At 36.9% G+C, this 12,929-nt stretch overlaps 1 protein-coding gene across 1 annotated transcript in view; it reads left to right on the plus strand.

Annotated features, from left to right (window-relative positions):
- Nucleotides 1-12,929, plus strand: part of LOC145780618 (sodium channel protein type 4 subunit alpha B-like) — a 67,262-nt gene that overhangs the window by 18,982 nt on the left and 35,351 nt on the right. Inside the window, exons 7-11 of the mRNA XM_082592244.1 lie at nucleotides 335-492; nucleotides 7,178-7,305; nucleotides 7,904-8,087; nucleotides 9,482-9,670; nucleotides 11,343-11,519. Coding sequence (XP_082448370.1) covers nucleotides 335-492; nucleotides 7,178-7,305; nucleotides 7,904-8,087; nucleotides 9,482-9,670; nucleotides 11,343-11,519 — 836 coding nt within the window. The remainder of the gene's footprint in view (nucleotides 1-334; nucleotides 493-7,177; nucleotides 7,306-7,903; nucleotides 8,088-9,481; nucleotides 9,671-11,342; nucleotides 11,520-12,929) is intronic.

A 12,929-nucleotide genomic window follows, 5' to 3' on the forward strand; every position in this document is an offset into this window, starting at 1 on the left:
CTAAGGGTGTTGTATATCTCCTCCAGCCAATGGGATATAAAACCAAGTTATTTCTACAGCTGCAACACCAGGTCCAGCTGAAATGAGAAATGTGCGTATTGTTAAAATCGGTAACGACATAAATAGGACACAGAAAACGTTGAAAAATGTTATTTCCGGAAAGGGGAACAAATAGAAGTAAGGCCATGCTAAAAACTTAATTAATGAATGAAAACACAAAATAAAAAGAAAACCAGTGTCGGTGAGTAAAATACATCAAAATTTACGTCACTACACATCAATACACGGAAAATTGTTTAGACATGAATATAGGCTAAATTTATTTATCTTTTAGGTCAACTTGCATGGTTCTTCTTTCTCGCGATGATCTTCCTTGGATCATATTACCTTGTCAATTTGATCCTGGCTGTTGTAGCATCTTCTTATGAAGATCAAAGAAAGAGTGTGGCCAACTCATTGGAGGAGGAAAAAAGAGAACTCCTACAAGAAAAAGTAAGAATGCATTTATTAAAAAAGGGAAGGTAAAAATACCATAAGCAGTTACTGGTCTTTGAGGAATGAAACGATGAGGTTCTCATTATACCAGGCCTTCGACACTAACGAGAGCAGGGATGGCCAGTTCTTTTCTCTCGGCCGCCTTCCTTCAGCGACAATGCCTACCCTATTTGTTACACCCTGGGTAGAGGTGAGTGCTGTTTGTCAACAAACTCAAGCCGGGTGTCCAACCAAGTTTGGATTATTGGAAAGCCAGCGCCTTATCCGCTGCAACATCTCACCCCAAGAAAAGAAAAGCTGGAAATAAAAAAAGAAAAACGTAAAACCTCTTCATACTTGAATCCAAGCATCGGAGGATGAAAGATGAAAAGTTAAAGTTTTCATTATACTAACTCTTCGCTTCCGCAGAGAGTAGGGTAGCCGGTTCATTTCTCTTTGCCGCTTTCCTTCAGCAATTACTCAACTCAATTCGTTAGTGAAGTGAGAGGTGTTTTTTTAAACAATTAGCTTAAGCCGCGAGTCGAACCAAGTTTGCATGTATGGATAGCGAGCGCTTTATTTGCTGCTCTATCTCAAAGCATATATATTGCAAACGTTTGCGTAAATGCGTGATAGGCATACTTTAGAATGATATTAAATTAAACTAGGCCTACTTATTCTGTTACTTCACAAATGTAGATACAAACGACCTGTTTTAGCCTGATGCTGCGGGTTGGTTGTGGTAGTAGCGGTTTGCACCAACTTTCGGGTATATAGTCTGCCCCGATAGGTCAGTTGGTTAGCGCGTGACTTCTGGACCAAAGAAGCTTCAAGATCAAGCGGCGCTGGTTCGACTCTCGGGGTGTGCGCTTGAGCAACGCACGTTAAGGACTGCTCTCCATTCAGCGGCATCTAATGGATGGAATAATTTCCTGGCAACAATACTTCAACAATCGGAAACTTCGCTTTGTCAATCTCGGTGACCGGGCCTGCGTCAGTGATTCAAAGCCTCTACAGTCTACAAGTATGCGAAACGACCAGGATTAAGCTCTGCAAGAAGCTTTCCCAGTCCGAGGATAAAAATTCAATCAATCAATCAATGTTTTATTTGTCAGTAACAGGAACATAGGTACATGTTTGAAATATGCAATATACACAGTACAAAACTTACACAAGTTTCCATACCGACAGGGAGACAACGAGACGACCATACGGTCTACTAGTCAATTGCCACCCTACGGAAACTACGATTTTTCCATTTAAAATAAGCTTACAAGAGAAAAAATGAAATAATTGAAACGTTCCCGCGCTTCAACAACAGCATACGCACGAAAAAAACAAAAACATATTGATGATAACGTAGGCCTAAGCACAAAATTCCATGAAGCAAGCAGAGAATAATCAAGTTTCCGAAGAAACTGACAAGTTGGTTTCCATAACATATCATTTACGATGCACTGTAGCTTTGTAAAATTAACGTTTTGATCTCGTTTTTGATTTCTTTTTTGATCTCTTTTTTTTCAATCAATCAAAGCGCTACTACCACAGCAAACCGCAGCATCAGGCTAAACCAGGTCGTTTGTATATACATTAGGGTGGAGTGAAAAATTTTTTTTTTTTAAAATAAAAAAATCAGATTAACCAAAATTGGCGTATGGACCTAAAACCAACTTCTGAGAAGGTTTTGGGTTTGTGCCACCTACACCGAGGTGGCCCATAATTTTTAAAGGTCATCCGAGGGTCAAATTTCATGAAAATCTCATAACTTGGAAACCGGTTAAGCTAGAATGTTGGTTTTTGGCTTAAAAGTTCCAGAAGGTCCATGTTTATATATGCTCTAATGCAACTTTTGTCTCTATTTTAACTATATAAGCTGATAATAATAAAAAATGACATTTTAGTTTGAAAGCTATGCAACCAAGAAGTGAAAATGCTATAGTTGAACTATTTGCACCCATAGTTATGTGTTAAAGCATAATAGGTACAAACTGACTAAGTACTGCTTAAAATACTTTCTAAGTAGTTAGTACAAAGGATATGCAAGCAACAATCATGGATATGTGACAAACAAACTCAAAAAAATAATGTAGCAAAGACTCAAATGCAATAATGTTACAATGTTATTTGACATTAAGTTTCAAAATTTACATCTTTGGTTTCCATGAAATTTATAAGAAACTACTTACAATCAGGGTCACATTATAAAAAATATCATGTGGTGAAAAAATATTGAAAACCTTCAACCTGAAAGCATTAGGACTATCAAAGTCAGAAAAAATGTATTTCGACTCTAATCCATTGCAAATTTGGGCAAGGCTGACTCTGCTTTGGTAAAGACCCTTGCCAACCTTAACATCAACTCATTTAGAATTACACATATCCAATGGCAATACACAGCCAGGGGCTCCGAGAGGAGGAAAGTCGGGCAACTTTCCTCCTAGCATAATATTGTAAAGGAAAAACGAGTAGTTTTTCGTTTTTGCACGTTTGAGGGGGGCCCATTTTTGCCACTAAAATGATAGCGTAACAACTTAAATAAAAAACAAATTTTTGAATAAAATAGGCAGTTCCAAGTATTTTTCGATCATAGCATATGCAACTTCAAATGTATCTCATCAAGAACGAATCATTCTCGAATTAAGGTAGGCATTGTTAAACTGTTTCAAGACGTAAAACTTGATGCTTAAGCCTACTGATTTCTGCATCATCAATTTTCTATTGTTTTCACTTGAAAACTGGTGCTGCTGCGTTTGGCTAAGCGTGTAGCCTACTATTTTTGCTTGACCAACGGAACCTTGACTTCAAAAACTGCATTGGCCAGGCGTAAGTCTGCCCTGTTAGCTCAGTGGTTACGCGCCCGGCTCAAGATCACACGGCGCTGGTTTGACTCTGAGGGTCATATCATTTTTGGAGTAATTGATCTACTGTAGCTTGTGTTATTTTCAAGTGTAACCAGGCCATATAGGAAATTCAAAATAAAGCTGCCTCATTCAAGAAGCCTACTTGAGCTGTTTCAAATCCATCCTTCTCTGCATTTGTTTGTCCTTTACAATATTATGCTAGGGGGGGAAAGTTGCCCGACTCCTCCCCCCATTCTCAGAGCCCCTGGCAGTGTATTGCTATTGGATATGTGTAATTATAAATGAGTTGATGTCATGGTTTCTGTAACACTCATTGCAAACAGTGGTTGATTAAGGTTGGTCTTTACCAAGGGTCTTTACCAAAGCAAAGTCAGCCTTGCCCTAATTTGGAATTGATTAGAATCGAAATACATTTTTTGTGACTTTGATACTAGTCCTAATGTTTTCAGGTTGAAGGTTTTCAATATTTTTTCACCACATGATAATTTTTATAATGTGACCCTGATTGTAAGTAGTTTCTTATAAATTTCATGGAAACCAAAGATGTAAATTTTGAAACTTAATGTCAAATAACATTGTAACATTATTGCATTTGAGTCTTTGCTACATTATTTTTTTGAGTTTGTTTGTCACATATCCATGATTGTTGCTTGCATATCCTTTGTACTAACTACTTAGAAAGTATTTTAAGCAGTACTTAGTCAGTTTGTACCTATTATGCTTTAACACATAACTATGGGTGCAAATAGTTCAACTATAGCATTTTCACTTCTTGGTTGCATAGCTTTCAAACTAAAATGTCATTTTTTATTATTATCAGCTTATATAGTTAAAATAGAGACAAAAGTTGCATTAGAGCATATATAAACATGGACCTTCTGGAACTTTTAAGCCAAAAACCAACATTCTAGCTTAACCGGTTTCCAAGTTATGAGATTTTCATGAAATTTGACCCTCGGATGACCTTTAAAAATTATGGGCCACCTCGGTGTAGGTGGCACAAACCCAAAACCATCTCAGAAGTTGGTTTTAGGTCCATACGCCAATTTTGGTTAATCTGATTTTTTGATTTGAAAAAAAAAAAATTTTTCACTCCACCCTAATATACATTGTGAGAAAAACAACAATCACGCTGCCAAAAGCGAAACTCAATCTATTGCATCTTATTCTGCAATTTACAGCAGAGGACAAATAGTAATTTCGAATCTTGATAGTTCATGCTTTCAATAAGCAGACCTACGTCAGCTATCGAAAGCTATGACGAAGAACTTTTTCAAAATAAATTTTATATAATTACAGTAGATTGGCTACGCAAGCTATAATAGTTTTATTATTTTTATAACTGATGCAACTTAACAAATCAAGTTATGAACTAAATATAATAATATATTGTAGGGTGACCCATTTTGGCGACTTCAGAAAAAAAAAGCTTGGGTCATAATCTGAATGGATTTTCAACGCTGAATTTAAAAATGAAGTTATTTTTTTTTATTATGGCGTCATTTTGAGATGGCACTGAGAAAGTTTATGCAATTTTGGTCCTATCTCGAGAATAGTAAAAACACAGAGCTGGAACTTGTACCAAAATAACTGGACGTGTCTATTTCCTATCTACTTTCAATACATGGTTAAGCGCTAACTGCAACAGAAAACAAGCTATTTAGAAAAAAAATGGTATTTTGTGCTTTTCCGTCTAAAAAGTAGCATTCAACCGACTTATCTGATCTACGACCATATTTGGCAATCTTTGTGCGACGCATAACGTGGCAAAATCTTTACCATTTATAACGTAATAACACCATCTTTGCGTTTGGCATGAAGTTCAGTTCCCATCGTTGTAAGTCAGGGCCTCTAACAGATTTACACAGGAGGGGTAATATTTTCGAGGATTGTCGTAACTGCTGGGGGCTCCCCCCAGACTCCTCAACTCGTTTATTGTCTTTTCTGATGTACATTTGACATGGCAAAACGTGTTATTTCATTTTTTTCAACTTTTTTATAATAACATCAACCTTTATTTGAAATCCGCGCTGAAAATATTATTTGAGTTTTTCTAACAGGCCCTTGAAGTAGGCCTACATTGTCAATGTATTGATGTGCTAGTGCCGAGGGTATAGCCAGCACAAAAATTCAGAGGAGGGAGGGTGAATATGTATTATATGCACATGTCTGTAAACCCGGAAACGAATTGACAAAGGTGAAACACCCAGAAGGGCATGGGGATGGGGCATCTCCCAGAAAAAATAAAAAACACCTAAAAATTGCGCGTTCTGAGAGTACGTTCAGCCTAAATCAACAATAAAACTCTGTCAAATGATACTGTAACAGAGAGTGAGATGTTTATTTAAAATATTTCGGGTGGAGGCAATTCTTCCCTCCATGACTACGCCCCTGACCAGTGCCAATACACAATCAGTTTTTCTGTGATGTTGTGAGTTTAATTTTTTACGTTACCAGATTCCTGAAAAAGTTTTTGTGATGTGATGTGCACTTTTATCTTGTTCTAAAATTATTTAATCCTGCAATGCTACACGGGAGAATTCTGTACATTTTCGACATGGAGCTTCACGAAAAAGTAAAATTCGAACTTCTGAATCACTAAACTTAATTCAAGATTAGTTTTCTCGAAACGTTCTAGACCAAATCTTTTTTGTTTACGATGCACTGATGATTTTGATGTTCTAGCTCAGAATTTTTTGGAGTCAAGACAGTTGGTCGGATTGCTGTCGCAGAGAAGTGAAGGGTCGATACGATCATGTGACCAAAACATTTACTTTTGGTCACATGATCTTTGCTCCAAAGCTGCTCAAGATAACCACTTTCTGCTTTGTTTGAATATTCTTCTTTGTCACCTGTCGCTTTTTTTATCTCTTCAATCACAAACGTAGTCTCATGTTCTATCCTATTTGTATCTTTCCTTCATTTTCCCCTTCGTTCCCCCAACACTCGCGGCTCGTCGTCGTCGCTAAGTGGCATCTCAAAATGACGATAAGTGGCATCTCAAAATGACGTCACAATAAAAAAAATAACTTCATTTTTAAATTCAGCGTTAAAAATTCACTCAGAATATGACCCAAGCTTATTTTTCCTGAAAAGTCGCCCAAAAATGGGATACTCTAATGTGTAGCATCAACACTTCTTATTATTTCTAAGTATTTTTGTTTGATTTATTTTAATAGTTCATCTTTGAGCCGTTGGGCTCCAGCAAGTTTCATAATAAAGGCAGATTAATGTCTTCAGATACCCCATCAACTTGAGCACATCAAACGAGTAAATCAGTGTAAGGAGTCTGGTTCAGTGGTGCAAGATACGGTTGCAAGAAGGGAACTTTTAAACAGCGCAGCGAACACCAGGCTTTTGTTTCAAGTCAAATGCGCCACTACCACGTATCCACACGTCTTCTTTCACTTGTGCGAGTTCGTTCACAGGGCCGCAAACCGAGATGACTTTTTAGAATCGGACATTGGCGCATGTAGGCTCAACATACGGAATTGTTTGTCGTTTTCACTCTTTTAATCACCAAATTTTTCTTTATTTATTTTTTATAATTATTATAAAACTCCAAATGTATGCACAAAATAAAATTATGCGCTTTTTGCGTTGTTGCAAGTTTATCTAAAGCAAAGTTTTTGGTATCATGTTTAACACACCCCTTAACCAAATGAGAGCGAAATCACAAAATCGAGACATGATGACAAAATCAATGACAACTATCATCTCCTATAAAGCTTGAAACAAGACAGCTCACCGGGTAGACCCTCATCCATCTGCTCTGTGGAAGCAGGAAGATTAAATTTTGTTATAAATGTGCAAGTGCTTCAATCTTTTCCAATTTCTTACAGGAAGCAATGAAAAAAAGAAGAAATGCGGCTTTGAGTTCCATTAAACTTAAAATGCATTCGAAAACAAAAAATCAATCCGTGTTGGAGAGGTGCTGCCCCTGTGAAAAGTTTAAAGAAATATTTCTATTGTAAGTTTTTTATACGATTGTGCCTTTTCTTATGTTGCTTTTCTTATCGTACTATAGACTGTTGTTATTACTAATTGTTTAGAATTATGATTAATTATGAAATTTAAAGCCCTGGAAACTTTGTTAGTAATCTTCATGAAAAAAGTCTGGCAAATTTTTAATAATGCAATACCTGTCAAAAGACTTGTCTCTTTAGTTAGACAAATATCTTCACCGAAACATATGTCAAATAAAAACATACAGAACCAGTTATAAAAAAATTTAATTTATTTTTTTTATGATTTATTTTCTAAATGATTGCTTTTTGTGTTAGGTTGATCGCCCATTTGAGGAAGTGTTATAGTACCTGATCATCTTTTTCAGTTAGTTTTTCTCACTTTTGAACCAGTTATAACTTGATGTTTGTGGTGACGTTTTTATAAATTACTTGTACTATACGGTGGACTAAATTTTAATACCAGAGAAGTGCAGTGATGGTTACAAAGTTGATCACCTACTTTGCCAAAAATCAAAAGATTTTACTGTAGCCTATAATTGTAAGCCTCATCTGATATTGATATGGAAAAGTGGGCCTATGTCATAACAAAATTCTTGACAGATGGTCATGTTGTGTGGGAAATAGCTGTCTTTGTCAAATTCGCAACAAGTTGAAGACCTTCTTCATGAATTCTACGGCCGAAATGTTGACTGTGTCATTGGTCATTCTGAACACGCTCGTCATGGCTTTGGAACAGGAGCCTAAAGAAGAAAGCTTTGACGCTTTTTTATCGATGTCGAATAAAGTAAGACTTATTCAGCTTCCTAATAAAGTAACATAATGCTCAAGTCAAAACTGCGATAACCCGCATTTCGTCTTTTTCAGCGGTAGGCACTTTTACGTATTGCACTGCCCGAAGAGGCAACCGCAACCATGCGTATCGTATATGACATTACTGGTGTTTTAGTCACAACTTTTCTCATAAACTCCATTGTTTGCAGTCACTACGATTCTTCTTGCACTCAGTTCAGTTGAAGAAGAAAAAATAGTATTAGCAGAGGGTGGGAATCGAACCCATGCAATCGAAATTATTACTCCTCTGCCCTAACCATTAGGCAACGTTGGTTGTGGCGATGCAAGCAGTTAAATTTCTTTGTATCAAAATCTTTCGATAAAGACGACCAGTTAATCACGTGTTGAGTCATGTCACGCATGATAGCGCTACCAACGTCAGCGATGTCGTATGTCACGCATGGTTGCGGTTACCTTTTCGGGCAGTGCAATACGTAAAAGTGTCTACCTTTTTCAGCGTTTCATTTTTGTGACAAGTGTTGATTTGATCAGATAATATTTTCATGGATTGGAACACGAAGTGAAGTTCATAATTCTGCTAGTTTTTGCTTAAATGAGGACTGCAGAGGCTTTGAATACCTAATGCAGGTCCAATCATCATAGCCGGAAGTTTGAAGTTTCCACGTGCTTTGAAGTGTTGTTGCCTATACTGTACTGTGCACTACTGTATTCCATTTACTATATGCCGTTGAGTGTATGTTCCTGAGGTGCGATGCTTAACCGCGCACATGCTACCAAACCATCCTTGTTTCATGTTGCTATTTTTTTTGCAAATTTTGTTATTTATTCAACAAGCTATGGTTCATGCTTAAAAACCTTACATCCTTCTTAAAGTAACTTTTACATTACACAATTAAATAATTTCGCAGGGCACGCTGTATTATGGCTCGCACTAAAATGTAGATTTCATATTGTGTTGTAAACTTATTTATTTAAAATCTATACCGTGTAGTAAAGACCCTTGGTCCCCCGTAGGTTAACTATCGATCATACCGGGTGTTTTCAGTTTATGTATACTGTATGTTTATAATCTTTGTTGTTTCTTTGCTGTAAAACTGTGGTTCATGTTGCCGCCCGTTCACAATAGGCTCACTGTACAGCGTGAACATCAAATTGAGGTTCTAAAAAGCTAAATTAAGATGCTTGCCGTGGCAACTTTTTGTAGAATTTGTATCCTAAACTACTGTACATACACTACAGTATGTCACCATTTATCATGTAAACCCTTAAACTCCCACAACTTTGCCTGCAAAAGAATCCTGTCAGTGTCAGTGTTTGGGCTAAATTGGAATTTTTCAGTTTTAACTATTTGTTTTATTGTTATCAAAGTAATAATATCTGAAACAGATTTTCACATACCTTTTCACTGCCGAGATGGTACTGAAGATGTTTGCACTGTCTCCCTACGATTATTTCAAAGTGACTTGGAACATATTCGATTTCGTTGTTGTCACGCTCAGCCTGTTTGAAATTGTCATATCAGATGAACTTCCCAATGGACTTTCAGTGTTGAGAGCTTTCAGGCTCATCAGATTGGTAAGACTAAGAGGTTAAGCTGTCTTAGGTGGGTGGTCCAAACCATGGCTCATTTGTACGCTCATTGGCAGAGGAAATATTTTTAAAAGAAACTTGGTTGATTACGTACAATTGAAACGCATATGCAGGACTATAATACTTTTAATTTTAAATTGTACTCATCTCATTTTAATTTAAAAAAAAACAAAAAACTGTCGAACACCAATATTGCTTGGCAACCTAGTTGGGGCCGGCCCACGAGGTTATGCTTAAAAGCTCTTGCAATCTTCTCAAAATCTTGGACCATCCTATTGGGATATTATGTTATGTCGCAGGATACAAAAACAAGCGATTATTTTTTCGTCTGGAGAAAAAGACCCAGGTGTTTATGCAAAAATTGTTTTAATGATGTTTTGACGATGATAATAATTCTTACATTGGCGAATTAGGTTATAGGTGAATTGTTCGTAAACAGTTGTTCGTAAACAGCTGTTCGTAAAATTAATTCTTCGTAAAACAATTCTTCGTAAATCAATTCTTCGTATACCTCAATTGTTCGTATAGTGAATTGTTCGTAAACAGGTGATAGGTCAATTGTTTGTGAACAATTTTTCAGTTGTTACTCAGGGGCGCCGGAATCGGGGGCAGGGCATCATGGAGGGACAGGGGGCAATGGTGCCCTTTTAAAGTCATGTAAGCTACTGCACATTTTGCAATATAACAATTTCTGCTATTCGCCTTTAGCCTAATTATAACACAGGCCAACAAAATTTTTTTGGCACCAATAAAGTTGAGAGTCATTTTAAAGTATTTCAAGGCCCCTGATTCCGCAAATGCACTTAGTTTTTTTCGAATTGGCTCTAGTTTTCGAGATATTCGACAATGAAAATATTTTTGAAATCGTTAATTAAAAGTTTTCAATCAAAAGCTCAAAATAATATTCACAGCACAAATTCTGCAACACAGCAGGTTACATCATAACATAGAAAATCTCCAATAAGCAGTTTCTTGCCCTTGTGCGTTAAGTGCACTATAATCTTTGTAATAAAACTGGCCACCATACAAAAGTTTAGGCGTTCCTTTTTCGCTGCCATTCTAAATCAGGGACTCTACACTCTGTCTGCTCGTCTACAGCACGTCACATCTCTAGCATATACGCTACCCTAATTAATTGTTCGTAAAGAATTGTAACTGTTTTACGAACAATTAGTATTACGGTCAATTGCATGGACGAAAAAATGCTTTACGAAGAATTATGTTACGAAGAATTAATTTTACGAACAACTGTTTACGAAAAAAACGTCGGACACCGGCGAATTAGCCTATAAGTTATATGAAGCTATTTCAGCTGGAACTTGCTTACCTTGACTTTTGCATACAAGCACAATCATAATTGTCAGACACTTATAAGTTATAACAAGTATACAAGCGTAGCGTGGCCATTTTTTGGGGTGTTTACTTTTTTCAGCAAGATATAGTCTAGCAGTATTTATAAAAGAGTTGTGGACGCTCATCAAATCACCTCCAATTTTTTTTTAATACAATTAGACTGTGCCAAGTTTTTTACAAAAGTGAACACCCAAAAATGGTCACACTTCTCCTTTGCAGGCCTATCGCACAAAGTTGTCCCTTTGTAATGTTTTCTAGCAAATTAGGTCCATATACGACCGTTTAATCTTTTTGTTCTAAATAGGTTCGAATCTTAAAGTTAGCAAAGTCTTGGCCAACATTGAGCAAGCTCATGCAAATGATAGGAGATTCTCTCGGAAAGGTTAGCTACTTGACTCTAGTACTACTCATTGTCCTTGTCATCTTTGCACTTGCCGGAATGCAAACAGTTGGAAACCTCTATCATCTCGACAGCCTTACGGTAAGATTTTAGTTCGTTTGAAAATCGTGCCAGTTTCTGACGTTAATTTCCTCTTTTGAAACTTGGTCTGTGAGTTTATCTCTCAGCTAGGCTACAGGCTCGTAATCTATCTCCGACAATCGCTCAGTTACATGAGTGCAGGCTAGTGTTTCTAACCCGGGTTGTTGGAACCCGTTTTTTTTGTTACGGTACACAGAATTCGGGTTTTAAAATCAGCAAACCCAAAATTTCAGACAGAATGTGAAAAAGGCTATAAATTATCTCAAAAAAATTTAAAAGATTCAGTCAAGCTGTTCCCTCAGTTTTATACGCATTTATCACAATCAGGCAAAATAGCACCATACAACATCATTTCCTGCAGCCTCCGCAATGCAAAATCACGTCGATTTATTTTTACTATTTATAGTTAAAGGTGTTAAAAAAGTGCAATAGGACGAAATAGTGAAAAAGGAAATGCATCGTTTTCAAGCTACAGACAAAAAACATGATCTTGAAAGGCTCATCATACCTTGCGTACAATCAAGCCCACGTCAGTGGAGCCCAAAAAAGTGTATTCGCCTAAGGGTTATGCATTACAAAACTGGGAAACAGACTGAATGATATCGCTTTGATTTTCGTATGAAAGACTAGTATTCTAAACATCACTTGAGAGCAACGTGTTTCAGCGATAAAATAAGTGTAGGCTAGGCTGTTTTTTGTTGTCTTTGTTTATCGGGCCAAGTCACAGTTTATTAAAACCTCGGAATTTTGCTTCTCAAATACTGGAAACTCGGGTTTTGTCCGAATTTGAAACGCTAGTGCAAGCTGTTTCCGACAATTTTGTTTACCAAATCAAACGTCATATAAAACCGTTATGGTCTACTTAACCTAGCTGGCATCTTACGTCATGGAAATTGCTAGAAAATGTCCAAATATTGCACCATCGTTCGTAAGACCTGATGAAACATTGCATCATCACCTTTGAACACCTGTTTCAATTGCTTCACAATTCCTTTCATTATTACGTCACATAACTGCTTACGTGAGTTTGAGATATCGCAAATCATTTTTAAAATTGTTACTTGGAAGTTGGTCGCATATTTAACTGTTTTCCTTATTGCTTGAATAAGCTGGACAAAATTTCCGTCTTTTAACTAAGTAGTTTGGATTGTGGTGACAGGTTTTTAGTGGTGTACCGCGTTGCACCCCATTTTTGATAGCCGCGGGCTAATTTTACAGAAATACACTTTTTGAATAGACGTTTCTAAAGAGTGTTTCTTTCGGTCATTACATACAGACGAACGGATTCGGGAATCTTATGTTACAATTTTCCCACGAAGAGATTATGGTTTACCGCTGTGACCACAGGCTACGACAGAGCCAAGTAACGCTGGCGATGTGAGCTTGAGTAACGTTTTGTGGCTTCTACTC

Source organism: Aplidium turbinatum, chromosome 12 (assembly GCF_918807975.1).
Source record: "Aplidium turbinatum chromosome 12, kaAplTurb1.1, whole genome shotgun sequence".
In the NCBI taxonomy this organism is placed as follows: Eukaryota; Metazoa; Chordata; class Ascidiacea; order Aplousobranchia; family Polyclinidae; genus Aplidium; species Aplidium turbinatum.